Here is a 19,712-nt window from a genome sequence, read left to right as displayed (position 1 = left end):
TCGAATCCCCCTTAGGTCGGCACTATCCCGGTGTCCCAAGGATCTTACGGTCACGTGTGGTTTGTCTCTTGTCACAAGTTTAGCCCAAAGACGTTGTCGGTGCCCAAGTATTTACAGGTGAAGGTCGGATTTCCGGTCAATGATCCGGTCTTCTTGGCTTCTTTAATCGCAATTTCATACCCTCACAGTGGTCATATGTTCTAGTCACACCCTGTCTTCAACATTGTTCTAAGATCCCAATTACTCGAACAAATCCAGAAGTAAAAGTAATTTTAGCGTATTGTGTGGAATTTACCGTCGTAAATATTAATTCATAGAGCTCAAATTTGAATTAATAGAGAAACAAAATCTATATAAAATGTCATTTTTCTTATAGTACTACTAGTTAAATAGGAATGATAAAACACAATATTTTTGTTTCCCTAATAACCTTAATGAACATATAATCATTCATTACAAACAAATTTCATAAATAACATGAAAAGAAAAAACATCAAAACATCTCCAATGTCTGACCTTCTTCCTTCCAGATGAAATTTTTGACAGCATCTCTCATATCTTCATAATACTCTGATGCTTCAAAAAACTTAATAACTTTTTCTAGTTCTCTATCCTCGAGATCATCAACAAACGGACGCACAGGAAGTGCATTCTCAGGTTGATTAATATATGCATTTGGGTTATCATCAACAAGTACTACACGCTTTAAATCTCTTCCTAATTCAGACAAATCTTTCACAAATCTTCCATCTATTTCTTTACACGAATCTCGATAAAGACGATGAGAAATTACTCTATTGGTATCAATCTTATCAAGAACAAGTGATGCGTATTCTTTCAACCCAGCAGTAAAAACAACAATCTCGAAGTTTTTCGATATCGATTCGAGTAATTTATCAACACCCGGACGTTTTAATACGTAGAAATTCATTAATTCACCATCAATTCTAGGTTGAACAATGAAATCAAATTTCTCTGGTGGTGGATCTGTTCTTGAATGAATCAATGTTTCATCTACATCAAGAAAGATTGTTCTTTTTTCAGATGATAACAATGGCGGAAGCACATCGATCTTGTTGAAGTTCAACGATCGACATAAACGATTTTCTTCTAATCGTTCTTCATGATTTGGGTATTTCTTCAAAAGATGAAACCCCTGTTTTCTACGATTTGGGGTTCCGATGTTTGTGAGTTTTGAAAAGAATTTGATGAAACGACGTTGACAAGTTAAGATGGATTTGTTGATCGACGCGATGACGATTGATGAAGCATTTGTGAGATTCTTCAGAGGGGTTCTCTTTCTCCGACGATTTTTGCGTTCTTTGCTAGGTTTTGATGGGGTTTTCTTCATGATTCTAGAAACCATTTTTGCGTTTCTTTGTTGTTCTGTTTTAGAGAGAGAGAGAGAGAAAACAGACAGAATGAGATAAGGGAGAGAGGGTTTTAGGGGATGTGGGTAGTTAACGGTCGTGGGCTGTTAAATGAGTTTTGAAATTTTATTTCGGTTCGGGACAACGGTCATAATATTAGGTTTGGAAACGAAGCTAAAAAGGTGGTCGGTCACCGCACCGGTAAAACAAAATTTTCACTTGTTGGATAAGCTGGCAGGCCCTCCCTTCAATATTCTTCTCGGGAACTTTTAAAGGCGCCTCTTTCACCCACAAATTCCACTTCCCCTGTTTTGTGCAAGGGAGTTAACACTTATGAGGCGCCTTTAAAACTAGCATATTATTAATAATTGACAGCCTAGTGGATAAATATAGGCTAGGGTTTTGGGGAAAGCAAAGTAGTTTCTGGGGTGTGAAATTTTAAAGAGAATATGCAAAATTTTGAAAATTTTCAGGAAAAACAAATTTTATAAGAATAGTTTTTAAGAAGTCCAAATACTTTTTTTTAATTTTTCTGATAGGTCCTTCTCTGCTCTCATATCCCACTTTCTTCTTCCTTCTAACAGTCAACATTCTTAGAGAGAGAGATAAAAAAAAACCTAGAGAAATCATCAAGAAATTCTTCCCATTCTTCATCTTCAAGTATGGTTCCTTGAAGGCTTCTCATCAAACATAGTCTTCAAGAGAGGTAATAATTCTTCTCATTCTTCATCATTAAAATCTCTTAAACTCAAGGTTTTGATTTTTGAAATGTAGGGTTCTATTTCTTAGATTTTGTAAATTTATAATCTATTGGGAGTTTAGGATGTACTGGTAATTTAGGGTATAGGTATAGGATGATTTTTTGTGTTTAGGGTTTAGGGATTTTGTTTGGGTAAGTTTGAAAACGATTTTGTTTGGGTAAGAACGAACGAGGGATACACAAATAGTTCATGCACAGCAGAACCATGAAAATTTCGTGGTTCTCAGCAACACGATGCTTTTCGTTGTTCTCGAACCCACGAATTTTTCGTGGTTATCAGAAACTTGAAAAGCAAAGTGAGTCTCGAACTCACGAATTTTTTGTGGTTCTACAAGCCACGAAAAGGCCCTTAGTGGGTCGACAAGCCACAAAAAATTTCTCAAATGTACAACCCACGTTTTATAACTGATGTTTTATTTGAAATATTTTGACATGTAGGCGTAAAAAACAGAGACTGGATCAACCTGCTCAAGTGTCCCCTCCACGTGATGTGGTTCGTCGCGGTAGGGGAAACCCCCCTACTATGTCTGAACATGTCCGGCGTCAGGAGTTACGCAGGAAACAAAAGGTTGGGAGAAGTACGAGGCAGCAACCTACCTTGTCAGACGACGAGTCAAACGAGTCGGGTGATAAAATCATGAACATAGAGCAGTCAGAAGAATCACAGGACGTCTCAGGCGAGGAGTCGGGAGAAGGAGGCAAAGAAGCAAGAGAATGAGGCGACTCATCTGAAGAAGAGGCAAAACAAGTTAAAGAATCCTATCTGACTGACGAGGTTGGATTCCCTGTGGACCAATCGTTACTTAAGTTCTACAGGTGGCACATTGCCAACCATATATGGCATGGCAAGGCAAGGTATGTGTATATTTGAATGGTCAATTATTTTAATCTTCTCTCATGTATTTTGTTTTATTTTCCTTAATTACGCGTTGGTTTCTAGTTTCTGGAACGAGTTTTGACCGTGAAGCCCACAGCTGGGTGGAGTGATAAATGGGAGCTCGACAAAGAGTGCATCTTCGTACAAGAAATGGTTTAAAAATCCGGATTTCAATCGATAATTGATCATGTGTATCGAACGTCAGACAAGCCACTTATTAGTGCTTTCTTGGAGAGGTTTTATCCAGGGACCGGCACTTTCCATTTACCGTTCGGGAGATGATGATCACACTTAACGATGTGAAACACATCCTTGATCTCCCTGTTGATGGAAATGCGGTAAATGGTGTAACAAGTGGTACAATGAACGTGAAAGAAATGTTAACTTTGATGAATCGAACTCTGGGACTTGCCCGTAATGAGGCAAAGTAAGCTTTAAAGAATGGGCATTTGAAAAATGTCAGATTAGATTTCCTGAAGGAAAATTTTGGAAAGTCGAAGAATAATCATTCGAGGCAGAAGGAGTATGCAGCGAGGTGTATTTACTTTACGTTGTCAAATCTTGTATAGGGGCCCGTTGCCCGATATCGGGCTTCGCCCGTCAGCTCGAGTTAAGAACAACGTGCAGGCACGAGTGGGAACCTTGCGCCGGTTACCCGCCCGAACCCGGCCCGTTTATAACTTCATTAGAGCCCGAGATACTACTTAACGACTCTGATAAATAAAGATACACTCATGGGAAGCTTAGATATAACACTCAAAACCCTCCCCAACTTTGTTACCCTTCTATGTGGGACTAAACAAGAAAAAGGATAACTCATACAATAAAGAAAAGATATTGTGCCACATTGTAATTTGTGGGAAGTAAAGAAGCATGAACTCTCATAAATACCCTCAACCACTTTACATCTCATTAAAGCATCGCTTGTAACTTTGGGATGGTTTCACTCCTAGAATTGGGCTCTTGGGCTGGTTTCACTCCTAGAATTGGACTTTTCCATGGAAGGCTTCTAATTTGAGACAATAATGAATTTTAGTTTTAATTGCTCATCGGGCTACCCGAATTAAGCCCGATGTGCCATCTTAATTAAGCGGGCACGGGCGGGCAATGGCGGACTAAGAAAGAGATTTTGGCCGCCTGACCCGCCCAAAAAATTAAGTGGTCATCAACTTACGTTGCCTGAACCTGCCGACCCGACTCTTGCTATGCCCGCACCCAACCCCACGCCCGTCCCGACTCCCACCCGTAGGAAAGAGTAGACACATACTGTATGATTAACTATGAAACTAAAAAGGTTAAATAAGACATAATTATAGAGATTTAAAAGGCTACAAAGACCACTGGATCATTTATGTAGTTGATCGGTCCATTGTAGAATTTGTTATAACTTTAATTGTCTGCATATTCATGCTTAGGTACATGCAGAATAGATTTCACAAATCTCTGATCGACTTCATGCTCTTTAAGTCAAAATAAGCTCAACAGAATCAACCAATATTAGTTTCATTTTTCTAATAAAGTAATAACTACATTGCTCTTCCAACAAATGATATTAATCGAAAACCGTTTCAACCGAATCAACAAAAATCCTTGTTCTCAAGATGAAAAAATTTGAAATTTGAGAACTTCAAAAATCACAGTAACCATCCTAAGCTTATGAATACAAAAGTTTCTCTAGAACAATTCAAATTTACTATTTCATGCCTTAAAGGACATCTTAATTTTTCTTCTTATTTTCGTTTCAGGCGGATCTTTAATTTCTTTAATCTGTATCTTATTTTTCATACATTCTCTGCTCCTTCTATAACTTCTTTAATCTTGAAGTGGGAAACTCCAAAGAACATAAAACAACTATTTAATTAGAGTAATACAACTTCAATCCTGAATAATTGGATTTTTCAAGAGATTCTTGTAACTGGGGTGTTCACTGTTCACACACGTAGCAACTCCGTTGCAGCTGCATCATTCATGAATTTAACCAAGTCGCCCCGAGTTTGAAGAAATCTTATACGAGAAGCATTTAACTGCTACATAGATTACTCACTGAAAAATACATCAAATAGAATAATTTGGTCAAATATGATTGGCATGCATAAAACTAAGACATCAAATCGTCGATAATCTAATTTCGGATAGTTAGTAGCAAAGTCAGATTAGATGTTTATTGCTTATTACGAAGCCTAATAATGTAATCACAAACTTGATCATGACAAGTAATTATGTGACTCGAAACCTAGGTAACATAGAGTAGCATGAAAATCAATAGCATGTTACCGAGAAAAATAAAATAGTTTCTCATAAGATTACAAACTTGAACCCTACACAGCAACAAATTGCATACTATATGATCTGGATCGAATGAATTTCGTGAAATTAGCAATCAAGTCCAAATATATTTAAGTACGAAATTAAAGAATTGAGTTGATTCAAATTTCATAAGTTGCTCCGGAATGGTTTCCAAATGTAGTACAATACTTCAATAGTAAAAGGTAAGAAGGATTTTTGCAAACATTGACCGAAAAGATGTATCAATATTACACGAGATTATGTTAAATATTAACTAAGAACTGGTCTAACTAAAAATCTTGGGTTAAGCTATAATTTGGACCTCTATTTAATAAATCAATTTACATTAGTTTAGCAAAGTTTCTGCGAATACTTTCAAGCCATGTTTAAATTTAAATATTAATTGCTCGAACTTGTATATTTGGAGTCTAAGTGAAGTGTCTCGTGGGCAAGGAAGGCAACAGATCTAGGAACTACTAAATACATCTTCTACTCAAGATCTTAGACTGTATATGCACACAGGGAAGAAGTTATATTGAGATAATACGCTTGACCAAATAACACCACAACCAACTATGCTTGTTAACATAATTCAGATTTACAAATGCAATAGGTCTATCAACTTAATTTATGGGTACATTCTCTCGTTACAATTAACGAAGGACGGTTTAGAGGTTGTAGGTACATTAGTGAAGATTAATTATCAAAATGAAGAGAAAAATGTTGAAGATAGTCAAAATTGATCAAGATAAGAGATAAAAGAACTTATTATCGAAATGAAGTGAACACAAAAGTTTGAAGCACTTAATACCTCTTCTACTGAGAGAATTTGAGTAGAAATTTAAGCAGAAATAGAACTTTTACTTCACTAAGATCTTTGAATCTGTGAAGAAGTAGTTATATGGGTCAAAACAACACTGCATTCATAATACCGAAAAAACATATTAGTGTTATTTCCATTGAGACATGTTCACAAGCACATAGAAGTTATTTGTTTAGTTCAAGATTATACCCATCAAAATAAATATCTCATAACTTGTAGAAATTAAACAACATATACAAATACAAAAATTCACTGTATTTGCACATTTCAAACCCCAAGTACTTCAGATAGACACTCAGAATACATACATAGCGCCAGGGAAAGGTTCAATTAAAGCAATAAAGGGCTGAATCTGGAATTCAAAAAAAAAAAAGACGATCGTGAAAACTTGACGCTCCAATAAAATAAATAGGATAGTTTGAGCCTCTCTCAAAGTTAAATGACGAAAAATCAAAAATCCATGAGAATATAGCTTCAATTACTTTCATGTATAATGTATCATGTAGTTTCAATGAAAAATCAAAAGAATAAATTGATAAAAAAAACAAAGATAAAACTAAAGAAAAAGAGATACGCTTATAATATTTAAAAGCAGCGTATAAGCAATAAGATGTATATTTCCTGTAGGAAATTCTTTCATGTTTAATAAATACAAGCTTCGAAATTTTGGCACTGAAATTTATCGGCTCCGCCAAAAATACAACTTGATAAACTTTTAGGGCCTCAAAGAACCCATTTTAAGAGGCTTTTGATAAGGAAAAAAGTGTATAACTTCGGAACCATAAGATATTCAAAAAAGTATATAAGAAGCCTCTCTCCACTGATCCCTATTTTCGAGACTTTCAACTAATGTTTCTCACAACTTCTAGCTGCATTAGAATTCGGAAACGAGACATGATTAAGAGTGAGAAGCAACAATCTTGATAAGTAAGTAGTGAATGAACATCATGAACCGGAAAACTGAAATTAATACTAAAAGTAACAAACATAATTGCTTTACCACCTGTACCTGGATCAATAACAACTGTGTAAATCCACCCTATACAGGAGAATCACAAAACTGGGTCGAACATACTCAAAAACATGAACAATAATATCAAAGTAAAATAATTGCTTCTTGTGGTTAGATGCTCTTGTTTGACATATACTGAATAGGGATATTATGATTCTGACTAAAAATAAGGAGTTTAAAATATCCTAAATCAAATGATCTTATCGAATTGTTACCTGTGCAGCGTTTTTTTACTATAAAAGGAAGATAAAATAACTAAGGCATAAAAGATCGATTTACCGCAAAATGCTAATTAAATGGAGTTCTTAGCCCGACAATTGCCGTTGCTAGTCTTATACTCTTATTTATCCACCCTGTAGATGAAAATCACAAAATTTGATCAACTATACGCAAACTAAGATGAACGACCATGAAGATCAAAGTACACAAAACTATTTGTTATAGTGGGATTATCAGGAGTTCAATAAAAATATGAAGGTCAAAACACCCTAAATCAAATAAACCTAAATCTAATTGTTACTTGATTTGGTTGAACTCCTGAAAGAGTCATATGTTCAACAGATACGAAGCACCATAAAGGTTGCAAACATTTATATATGACCTTCATTTAATATTGTTCATAATTCAAAATTTCTTTCTGGCATTTCAACGAACACCTTAAAAGAATATGAATATCTTACTACCATGAGTGAAGATTAGTAAATATGAATATGAATATCATTCTGGCACCCATTTCACCACAACATGAGTAAAGATTAAAGATTGAATGTTAAATATGAATATCATTAAAAGACCCAATTTACTAACATGTGTATGAATAGATTGTTCTTGTTTAATACAACTAAAATAGCAAAAAAAGAATGTATAATTATTAGGAGAAATAGAGTTTTTTAGAATATGGGTGTAAATGAAAAACGACGTGTGCAGAGAATACGAGTTAGAAAAAGATAAAATGAGAGGGTTACAAATATAAAGAAGGATAGAAAATGGGGAAGATATAAACCACAAATGGAATTTATACAAGAACAACTTATGTCAAAATATGTTTACTTGAATAATTGTATCGAGTTGTAAACTGGCGTAACATGAATCAACTCTCTGCAAACCAAAATTACAGCCAATTGTCTGAAAGAAATTTGCTGCCTTCTTCCTAATCTAGGTAAGATATGATCCAAAAAACTTGTATACAACATTTAATCAATGTGGGATTCGAACCAGAAAGTATAAAATGGGGCGAAAGTTGCAGCGAAAAACTTACTTTAACTTAATTTTAGGGCAACTCCAAAACTGAAGGCTGATTAAGTGGGGAAAAAGAAATGGTTGATGGAAGAAGACGGGGAAGAGAAAGGGGTGTTTGATAAAAAAAAAAGGTAAGTAGCTATTTTAAAGATTTGGTCCATCGTTTTGGAAGAAGTGGTGAGAACGAATGTTAGAGAGTGAACGAGAAAGGATTCTCTAACGCCCTCTTGATGGAGAATTTTTTTTTTTGGAAGTCGACTACGATGTACGTATGTCGTTACATTTGGCACTTGATACATCATAGATGTGATAAGCTCAATAACCGCTCTATGAAGAAAAAGTCGGGATTAATCCCCGATTACACCCCGACTACTCCTCAGTCCCCATCTTGCCGACTCGACTAGGAGCCAAAACCCTAGTCCCGTGGAATTCCGAGTAAATCCCCGACTCGGTCCGACTAGGACCGAGTCGACTAGTCGGGCCAGTCGGGATTATTTAGCTGACCCTTTTTTTCTTTTGCTCAAATCGACAAAGGTGGTTTAGGATTTGCTCAATCAGCTTCTTCACCCTTTCTCTCCCCTCTAAACATCATTATAACTAGATTGAAGTAATTTTGAAGTTTTTTTCCTTTCCAAACAAGATTCCAAGTTTCTCTATCTTCTCAATCTTTTTTTACTATTTCTTTCTAGAACCCAGATTCTACTATTTTTCTCTATAAACTCACATAAATGTTAATTTTTAGTGTTTTTCATTAATGTTGTTGAACTTGTTGATAATTAGATGTGTGCTTCTTAGGGATGAATTTGTAGTGTTTATACTTCATTAATCCCAAATACTTATATTCATACCTATATATAATTATATATACAAAATTGACTATGTATTTATATTCTCCTACTAGTTCCGTGTAAATACGACTAGTAGCGACTATGCCTAGTCCCTAGTCCGCCGACTAGTCCCCCTTGCCGACTTTTCCAACATAGTAACCGCCCACTCAAACACTAACAGGACCGGGCCTATAGCCCAACTAGAACATGCCCTAAAGGCCAACAACATTATTTACATCCTAATAATCCCAATTCAAATAACCAAAGATTCCACCTTCTCTGGGATTTGAACCTGGGACCTCCAGGGCTTTCTGGAGTTTATGTCAACACCTTGGAACCACTTGGGCTACCAACTGTTGACTCTTGATGGAGAATTGGATGGTCATTTCTGGTTGAAGAGATTAGATGTATTTAGTTTGTGCCAGACTCCCAGTCAGCCTTATTTATTTTGTCCTAGCTTAATTAATGCAGATCTATCTTATTGCAGTGCTCATGTTGCAAACAAATACCGAAAACTTGAAACACTTGCCAGCAATAAAGAAAACAATAACGATAGCAGCTACGAATAATTCAGCCGAGTTTAGACCGAAACCTAACGTGGCATGGCACGTTGAAATTCTTGGCCCAGCGACTGCTTTTTTTCATTTAAAAACCAGTTTTAAGTTTTCAGTTCCTAGAGAGTTCTAGTTTTAGACCGCCAACCCTAGAGATTAAACTCCCCCTTCATTTTCTTCTGCTTCTGACCTCTCCCCTGTTTTTCTTAATAAAACCGAAACTATATAAGAATGCTAGGATCCTATAAAAGGTGGAACCTAGCACAACAGACAAAGTCTGATGTCAAAACCAAAATTGCATCGCTTTAATCATAGCCTCCCGACAAACAGAGAAATCAATGAAAGTTTGCCCATGTCAATTGCATTCTCCAATGGAAGATAGTCGCTTGGATGCTATGTTGGAATCGGAGCCAATTTTGGCTCGACCCGACTCGTCAAACTCAGAAACCGAACGTGCCATCGCGTTCGTCTCGTCGAGCTCTTCAAGTTAGAGCAAAGAATCACTCGAATCCGATTCCGGATGAATGAGAAATTCAAGTTTAAAGTTTGGACGAAGATCGGTCAAATTAGGGACTAAAGCGCCAAACTGGACGAGTCAGATTGGGGGGCTTTTGAGCGAAAGGGACGCGTTCAGATCTGGACGGTGGGCGTTCCTTCCGCGGGATTCCGCCAGATCTGACGATTACGCAATGATCCTCTCGGGACAGTGTCGGGACGCCACCAGATTCGTTGGATCCGAGAGATCCAACGATTCGCGTCCCCTCCGCGTCGGGCACCGAGTGGGACAAATTCCATCTTTTAATCTAGCCATCGCTTTTTGCATCTGGTGGGTACATTTCGAGACAACTCCATCTTAATCTAACGAATGGCGTTCTGTTCGCGATTTTGAGCTAGATCCAACGTCCCAAGAATGAACCGACTCCAATTTCAATTATTATCCCAGTTTAGTCCACCCTTTCGAATGGATACATCTTTTAACCCAACAGACACTATGCACCCATTCAACTCCTATATAAACAACCCAAAAACCATTCCATTTCTTATCAATTCATTATCTTCTCTTCTTCTCTTCTCTTCTATCAATTAGAAGTTCTGGTTTGTCTAGAATATCTAATTAGGAAGTATTTCTAGAGGTTCTGGTTTGACTAGAATATCTAGAAAATGAAGAAAGAAGTTTTGAGTGAAGTGATAATCATAGGTCGTCTAGAACATCAATTCAATTCACTCTCTTCTTCTCTTCCCTTCTAACAATGGTTTGCCTAGAATATCTAATTAGGAAGTATTTCTTGAAGTTCTGGTAAGACTAGAATATCTAGAAAAAGGAAGAAAGAAGTTTCAAGTGAAATTTGAATTTCCGAATCATCTAGAAGATCATCCGCATTAGTCCAACAGCTCATAATACTTATAAAGGTCCGTCCGCTTTCAGAATATAGTAATACCATCTTAAAACTCTGAAAGGAAAGTCGTTGTATCCCGAAGGCATACACCCTAACGTTTGGTACTGTTACGGGGGTGTAAAATGTCTTAAGGAAAGAGAATTTATTCTCGCCTCGACTACATTAACATCTATCCCGGTTAGTCCGAAAGAAGGAATATTTATAAATCATTATTCTTTAATAGTTTATCTCTCTATAAGTTAGAGAAAGGAAACTCTGTCTAAATCAAGCCAAGACAGAGAGAAATCGACTTATCGATTGATAACCAGAGGAACAACATGCTAAGGATGGCCACTTCCGTATCAGACATCTATCTTTAAAGATGATTATGTTCCCGTCCCTCCAACTACCCCATATGATCGTGTGGGGTATGATGCTCGTTGTATGCAAAGGACGGTGAGAGATTTTAGGTTTACACAACCAAGGCTGCATGCTAAAACATTAGTTATCTATTAATATAATGCTCTGGAGATCTTTCTTTTTGGTGCATGTAATATGTGCGCGTGAAAAGAACCTAATGCTCACTTTCACTAAGACTTCAATTTGGAAAGTGAGGAGAACTGGAGAACCCATTTGGTCTTTGAAACTACACACAAATTGGTAGGCAAGAATGTGACTTAAGTTAAAAGAAAGTTTTTAAAATCTATGTGGTACAAGTTAGTATTACCAATTGTTGGAAATACTGATGAAGAGGCCGAAGGGTGCTTATTCTTATTGAAGAGGAATCTGATGTCCTCATGAAATGATGAAATTGCCCTGAAAAAATCCATATTATTCAACTATCAAATTTTCCCAAATAGCAACAGGGGCGTCTAATTTTTTTTACTGAGTAAAGTAACTACAGGAAGTTAAAAAATACATCAATTAAGTTGACTGCTGGTTGTTGATCTATGTGATTAAAAAAACACTAACAAAAGAACCGTCTTAGAAACCCTCGAGTAAGAATAAGTAGGACAATGTTCTAAACCAGGACAAGTTCAAGTTAGCTCCCCCTGGATTATATGAGAAATATCAAGGCTTGGCACAAATTACAAATGTGAATCAGAGGTGGCTTTATTAGTTGAGCAATATAATGCAAATAAGGGTTCAGAGTCTCTCGTACGGACCTTACCCGCCCAAGTTTACAACTGTTTGCCAACATGTGTAATGTCTTAGGTATTAAACAGGCATTCAACTCCAAATCAGTATTAAAATCTCATGTTTTCTTCGGTTTCAGTTGGTAAAGTGAATATAGACTACTCCAATCTAACTCTGATCAGGGTCCCTTTCAGTGTTCCAGATTTTAATATCTGGAATTATAAATAACCGGAGTAAAGCAATATAATTTGAGAGCAAATAAATTAGTTTTGAAAATGGCCTCAAATCATGATCTAATATAATTACAGATAGAGGTAGAGAGAGAACAACTTAAATTACCTAACGGAGAAGAGGATTTGATGCGAGTGCTTGAAAAGTTGACAGATGCAATGCAACTTGCCTCCAACGTTTTAGAAGCATGACGAATTAGTGACTGGCAATGCCTTTGCCACCCTACCATGATTAAAAACTCTAAACAGTCTTCAATCAACAGTCTTTACCAAGGTAAAAAGCATCAACCTGGGGAAAACAAAAACATGAAAGTAATTGAAAATGAAAACTACATGATTACTTTAGGATGATCAACAGAAAAGAAATTAATACAAAAACACCTAAAAGAGTTTCCCCATTCTAAATGCTTCTTAGAGCAATATCGATTTCCCTGAGCAAATTGATACGAAGGAACAAGCAATATCGCAATTGGGAACTTAGAAAAGAATCTGAAATTTTTAGACAAGACCATTCGCCACAAATTGAAGTAAGAAATTAACCCAAGAACTCAAAGACAGAGCCAAGATTTCATTGGTCGAAAGTTTCATACCAGTCACTGAAATTATCAAGGGAAAACCACGTATAATTTCACCAATATCGTAAAATTTAACTCCAATTTGAACACAAACCCGAAGTCAATCATTCAAGCCCCTAAAACCCACGGATCATAGTTGCTTCAGGAATCTATTTAGATCAATCTAGCAGGTGGAAAACCGTTGAAGGACAAAATTGCCCAACATAAATTGGCAAGATGTGCCGCTTGAAATAGTTTGCTTGAGTTGCATGAAAGTTTAACAAAACCCTAAAAAAGCTTAAACCCCAGCATTTGAAAAATCTAATGAACTGCACCAAAAGTGAACACTCAAAAATTTGTAATTTGATAAACCTAATGAAAAGAGTTCATGAGCAAGTGGGATTAGGGTTAGGTTTTTCATAATGAAATTTAAAAAACCCTAACCCTAGATTAGCAAACCAACAAATAGAAATGACCAAAACCTAAAAAGATTTATGGAGATTTGCCCATTTTGAACTTTCATGATGTTGATGGAACAGAGAGATGATGAACCCTCGCCAAATCTCCGGTCAGAGAGAAAAGTATTTGTATGATGAATCAAAAAACATGCCTCGATTTACCCTTTCTTGGCTTCTTGATTCCTCCTTGTTTGTCTTCTTCAATCAGTGAAGAACTGCTTCACTGCCGGCTGAGTTCTTCTTCCTCGTCACAGCATCTCCAATGCAAAACTAAAAAAATTTCCGTTCATCCTACGCCTGGAGTTCCAATTTCTTTTTTTTTTTTTTAAACCATGTCAACTATTTCATTCATAAAAGATGTTAGGGAGAATTACTCAAACGCCCGACTTTTGATAATGCGTTTACTGAAACCCCCGACTTTTGATAATGCGTTTACTGAAACCCCCGACTTTTATTAGTAATTACTGAAACCCCCGACTTCCGTTAGATTTAACTTTCATATTTTCAATTTTACTTCCTTACCCTCTTACTGAAACCCCCGACTTTTGATAATCTGATTACTGAAACCCCCGACTTTTCTAACAGACTTGCCCCCTTACTAAAACCTCCATCTTTACTAATTGAGATTACTAAAACCCCCGACTTTTGATAATGAGTGGACAATATCAAAATGGAGGGTCAAGATGGCATAAAAATGTAGTTGTTATGTTTTAGTATTTGTAATTTCATTTTATGTCTTTAGTAGTTGTAGTTCTTATGTGTATCTGTGTTCTAATTAAAAAAAAAATATTTCATCACCAAACTCTACATACCATTCCGAACATTAAAGTAACATCCATTTCATTAAAAACTAACATCCATTTCACAAAAACTAACATCCATCCGACAAAAAACTAACACCCGTTCAACAAAAAACTACCATCAATTCCACAAAAACTAAAAGTGAAGAGAACGAATAAAATATGATTTCTTGATGCAATTGTCATCTTAAAACATTGTCTTATTTGTTAATGGTACAAATACAATTGATTGAAAACCTTTTTCTTCTTTATTGTTATCAAGAAATAGAACAAACAGGAAGGATGGCTAATTAGATTGAGTTTCCTTACTGATCATGTTTATAAAGTTTGCAAACCTTTTTCTTCTTTATTTCTATCCAGGGTTTAATAGAACAAACAGGAAGGATGGTTAATGGATTCTCAAACCTTTCTCTTCTTTATTTCTATCTAGGGTTTAATTTACTTAATCAAAAATATGATTCTAGGTATTCTATCTAGGGTTTAATAGAACAAACAGGAAGGAGGGTTAATGGATTCTCACACCTTTTTCTTCTTTATCTCTATCTAGGGTTTAATTTACTTAATTAAAAAGATGATTCTAGGTTTTTAAATATATCTAATTACTTACAGAACAATCTGAGTTTCGTTAGTGATCATGTTTATAAAGTTTTAATAACGAGAGAGAGAGGGAGAATACCTGGTTTCGATGGCGACGCCGGCAAGGGAGAAGAAACACTTTTGATATAAGCGCCCTGGTATTGTGTGTAAGGCGCCCGCGTTTTATGATCCCTCCACATGTCCGATTTTAGTAAATGCCCTTTTGGTCATTTCTCTCCCTCTAACAACATCACACCGTTAAATCTAACGGAAGTCGGGGGTTTCAGTAATTACTAATAAAAGTCGGGGGTTTCAGTAAACGCATTATCAAAAGTCGGGGGTTTCAGTAATTCACAATGTTACATTGATGATAATTGTTATTTCTCCCCTCGGACAACTTCATGAGAGTTACATACCTTTAAATGTAAATTGTCTCATAAAGAGAAAGAAATTGACTAGACACCGACTCGATAAAATGACCCTAAAAGTCGAAAGATAAAAAGATCCTAAAGATCGTGGATGAAAAGACCCTAAAGATCGAGAATGAAAAGACCTTAAAGGTCGACAAAATAACTGGAAATAAACTAAAATAACCACCGCCGATGTCACTAGAAAACCGTCCATGTCACCGGAAAAACTGCCTTTGTCGCCGAAAAACCGCATCCGTCATCGGAAAACCACATCCGTCACCGGTAAAGCCATCACCACCAATTTTATTGTATAACGATAAAATACTAAAGAATCTCTGTCTTCTACCTGTCTCCGTACCACCACCATTAACCACCACCCTCTTCGCCACCACTACACCTCCACCACCACCCCCACTCCACCACCATCACTAACCAACACCACGAAACCCTCCACCACACCACCATACCACACACCACTAGATCTATCCATCTAACTCAATCAAACCTCCATCCCGCCACTAAATCACTGAATCCCACCACAAATCCCACCACCGCCACCATTAACCACAACCCACATCTCAAACACCACCACCACCCTAGCCACAAATCCAGTCGCACCCCCACCACTACCATTAATCACCACCAAATCCGAAATTCAGTGTCACCATTACCACACCACTACAACCATTTTGCTTAGAGCAAATCCACCATCACGCAAGGAAAGAAAACAGGAAAAGAGATAGAAAGAGGGAAAAAGGGAGAAAGGGATGTAACCCTCGCCGGATCTGGTGAGGGTTACAGTTAACAGAGAAAAAGACGAAGGTTAAATAAAGAGGGACAAACTCATGTGTTGAAACTGTAGATTCGAGAGAGTAATTTGATCTTTTTGTGTCAAGTTCCAATTGAGATTCACTCTTGTACTCGGCGAAAAAAAAAGATCCTCAATTTTTTATGTCTCAATGCAAAACTCTAAACTTATCTTATTTATTTATGTGGCATAATTATATTTGTAAATAAATAATTAGTTATATTGCCCCCAATTTTGTGACCAGCTTCCTGCCTAGCCCCTTATTTTGTCAAAAATACCCAGATGGGCATTTTTTTCAGATTTTGTTACAACACCGTTAACTAGTCATCACCTCTCTCTCATCCAACTCATCACCTCTTTCTACCACCTCATCTTCTCGCCACCTCATCATCTTCACCGAAGAAGGTCGACGGCCGACCAATTTTTCGGCTGACGACATTCAAACATTAAATAAAAAATATATATATTTTAAACTCTCCCCTCTCTTTCTCAAAAAAAAATTCTCTCTTCCTCTCTCTCTCTCTAACAATCCGCCGAAGGGAAACCTTCGTCGAAGGTCTGGTTTGTTCGTGAACAGACCAGATCTGTTCGTGAACAGACTTTGAAGTCTTTTCGTGAACAGACCAGACCTGTTCGTGAACAGACCAGACCTGTTCGTGAACAGACCAGACCTGTTCGTGAACAGACCAGACCTGTTCGTGAACAGACCAGACCTGTTCGTGAACAGACCAGACCTGTTCGTGAACAGACCAGACCTGTTCGTGAACAGACCAGACCTGTTCGTGAACAGACCAGACCTGTTCGTGAACAGACCAGACCTGTTCGTGAACAGACCAGACCTGTTCGTGAACAGACCAGACCTGTTCGTGAACAGACCAGACCTGTTCGTGAACAGACCAGACCTGTTCGTGAACAGACCAGACCTGTTCGTGAACAGACCAGACCTGTTCGTGAACAGACCAGACCTGTTCGTGAACAGACCAGACCTGTTCGTGAACAGACCAGACCTGTTCGTGAACAGAACAGACCTGTTCGTGAACAGAACAGACCTGTTCGTGAACAGAAAAGACCTGTTCGTGAACAGAACAGACCTGTTCGTGAACAGAACAGACCTGTTCGTGAACAGAACAGACCTGTTCGTGAACAGAACAGACCTGTTCGTGAACAGAACAGACCTGTTCGTGAACAGAACAGACCTTGAAGTCTTTTCGTGAACAGACCAGACCTTCGGCGAAGGTTTCCCTTCGTCGGAGTGTCAGAGAGAAAAAAATTAATGTTTGAAGGTCGCCGGTCGGCGACCTTCGCTTGTGAAGATGATGAGGTGGCAGAGAGAGGCGATGTGTTGGATGAGAGAGAGGTGATGACTAGTTAACAGTGTTATAACAGAATCTGAAAAAGGGGGTTATTTGGGTATTTTTGATAAAGTAGGGGGCTAGGCAAGAAGCTGGTACAAAGTAGGGGGTTATTTGGGAAATAACCCTATTTAGAAAATATAAAAGACTCATTTCTATTGGTTGAAAATTAAATATTGATGAGTTGGACAATTAGAGATATCTCAAGATGACATTCTATTTCTCGAGTGTCCTCTTGAGATATCTCTATTCCACTCTCGCCACATCATCTTAGAGATCCAAATAGAGTGTTGCATTGGAGAGAGTTCTTAGAAAAATTCTAAAAATCATATGTGACACTCCGAGTTTCTAAGATTGAGTGTTGCATTAGAGATGCTCTTAAGTCGAGTGACATACAACCAAAAATAAGATTGAAAGAGAAAATTACAATTACACCCCTATCCTCTTTAGGAAAGGTCGGTGTTAGGGGAATAAAGAAATTTTCCCGGCGACAAAGTTTTGGGTGGAACAAAATGAACTTTAAATGTTTTGTTTCCTCCAAACACCCAAATCTATTATATAAAACGCAAAGTTTTTTGCTGAAGTTTTTTGCTGACTGGGACAAGCCGAAAAACAAATCTGGTCATTGGTTGCGATTTCTCTCAAATCTTGGCCATTAGATCCATTACCCAAGAAATTAAAATATTGTCCACCCTCTCATTAGATCCATTATACAAACATCGTTCATCTTATGATATCATACTCGTCTATCTCGGTTCAACTTCAATTGTGGCTTTTAGATCCATATATCTAATTACGTGAATTAATGTGGTGGTGTAATACTCTTTAGACTTTTGACCTCCCCACTATCCTCATTACTGTCAACAAGTCCTAGCCGTTAGATTTTTTCCACAAAACATAGTTTTTTCTCGATTACTCATCAATTTCATTTAATTAGACATAATTAGGCTAATTACTCTTAATTTAATTAGGCCAACATCCAATATATCTTCTTCTTCTACTTTTAACAAAAAGAAAATGTTTTTTTCTTCTACTTTTACCACCCCTAATCCATTCTTAACAAAATTTAGTGATGGTGGTGGGTGGTGGTGGAGAAGAGGGTTATGGGTAATGGTGGTGATGGTGGATTCTGTGGTGGTGTTTAGTGATGGTGTTGGTGCCGGTGTTTAGTGATGGTGGTGGTGTTGTGGTGGAGAAGAGGTTGTGGGTTATGGTGGGTTTTGTGGGGTTTTGTGGTGGAGGTGTGGTGTGTGGTGTTTAATGATGGTGGTGTTTAATGATGGTGGTGTTTTAAGTGGTGTGTTCCATGGCGGTGGTGGTAGTGCGGAGCAAGGTAGAAGAGAGAGTTTTTTAGTTTTTCTATATACTTAGTACAATAAAATTGGCAGTTCTTCAGTGGCGGCGGCGACTCCCTAGTAATGGTGGTGGTGGCTCAATCGGCTGAGGTTTTTAGTCTTTGTTATATTTTTGTTGACCTTTAGGGTCTTTTCATTCTTGATTTTAAGGATCCTTTCATCTTTCGACCTTTAGGGTTATTTCTTTGAGTCGGTGTCTGATCAATTTCTTTCCCTTCATGAGGCACTTTACATTTAAAGGTATGTAACTCTCATGTAGTTCTCAGAGACATAAGAATTATCATCCATGTAACTTTGTGATTGTATCACTTATGAATGAAATGTGGTTTCGCTTGGTTTCCCTAATGGCCCCCTACTTTGTGACCAGCTTCCCACCTGGACCCCCGCTTTACGAGAAATACCCATATGGCCCCCTTCCGTTATAACACCGTTACTCTCTCTCCTCCATCATGTTTTCTCTCTGCCAAGTCACGCCACATCATCTGTTACGCCACTGAAGGATTTATCCGTTCGGTTTGAAGGAGATGTCCTTTCGAAGGAGTGTCCTTCGACCAAGGTGGCAATGCGATCAATTTGTCAGTTAGGATAACGATGACCACATGTGAAGATCATCCACTCCGGTCCAATTAGGGGTCGTAATGCTTTGCTAGAAGCCAACTACGATCGTCGGATCAAGGAGTTGATTCGCGGCTAACTGAAGGATATGATGCCTAAAGTCTGAAGGAATGGTATCCTTCCGAAGGAGTGTCCTTCGACCAAGGATGCAATGCGTGCAATTTGGCTATTAGGATCTTAATGACCTTATTCGGAAGATCATTAGTCCGGTCCAATTAGGGGTCGTAATGCTTAGCTAGAAGCCAACTACGATCGTCGAATCAAGAGTTGATTCGAGGCTAACATAGACCGGA

At 37.5% G+C, this 19,712-nt stretch overlaps 1 protein-coding gene and 1 long non-coding RNA gene across 3 annotated transcripts; both read right to left on the bottom strand.

The window, feature by feature from the left end:
• Nucleotides 1-331: 331 nt before the first annotated feature.
• Nucleotides 332-1,452, bottom strand: LOC147548641 (Haloacid dehalogenase-like hydrolase (HAD) superfamily protein). The gene has a single exon (XM_086669179.1). The coding sequence runs from the start codon at nt 1,364-1,366 to the stop codon at nt 494-496; it is 873 nt and encodes a 290-aa protein (XP_086525305.1). The 5' UTR covers nt 1,367-1,452; the 3' UTR covers nt 332-493.
• A 3,035-nt stretch (nt 1,453-4,487) lies between these two features.
• Nucleotides 4,488-13,782, bottom strand: LOC147548640 (uncharacterized). Of its 2 annotated transcripts, XR_015238904.1 has the most exons (5): nt 13,666-13,782; nt 12,601-12,820; nt 11,852-11,940; nt 6,105-7,481; nt 4,488-5,050 (listed from the first exon to the last, which is right to left on the bottom strand). It is a non-coding gene; the product is annotated as an uncharacterized LOC147548640 (long non-coding RNA). The 2 variants fall into 2 exon arrangements; XR_015238905.1 differs by lacking the exons at nt 4,488-5,050; nt 6,105-7,481; nt 13,666-13,782 and adding an exon at nt 9,556-10,141 and having other exon boundaries at nt 11,463-11,940; nt 12,601-12,738.
• Nucleotides 13,783-19,712: the final 5,930 nt, after the last annotated feature.

Source organism: Eschscholzia californica, unplaced genomic scaffold, assembly GCF_041429995.1.
Source record: "Eschscholzia californica isolate CP2 unplaced genomic scaffold, dmEscCali1.0.p SCAF_3, whole genome shotgun sequence".
Classification (NCBI taxonomy): domain Eukaryota; kingdom Viridiplantae; phylum Streptophyta; class Magnoliopsida; order Ranunculales; family Papaveraceae; genus Eschscholzia; species Eschscholzia californica.
Note: the sequence above shows the minus strand (reverse complement) of the source record. Positions and strands in the feature narration are given on the sequence as shown.

Coding starts and splice junctions, on each gene's coding strand:
- LOC147548641 (XM_086669179.1), bottom strand. CDS start 1,366: ATGGTTTCTAGAATCATGAAGAAAACCCCATCAAAACCTAGCAAAGAA.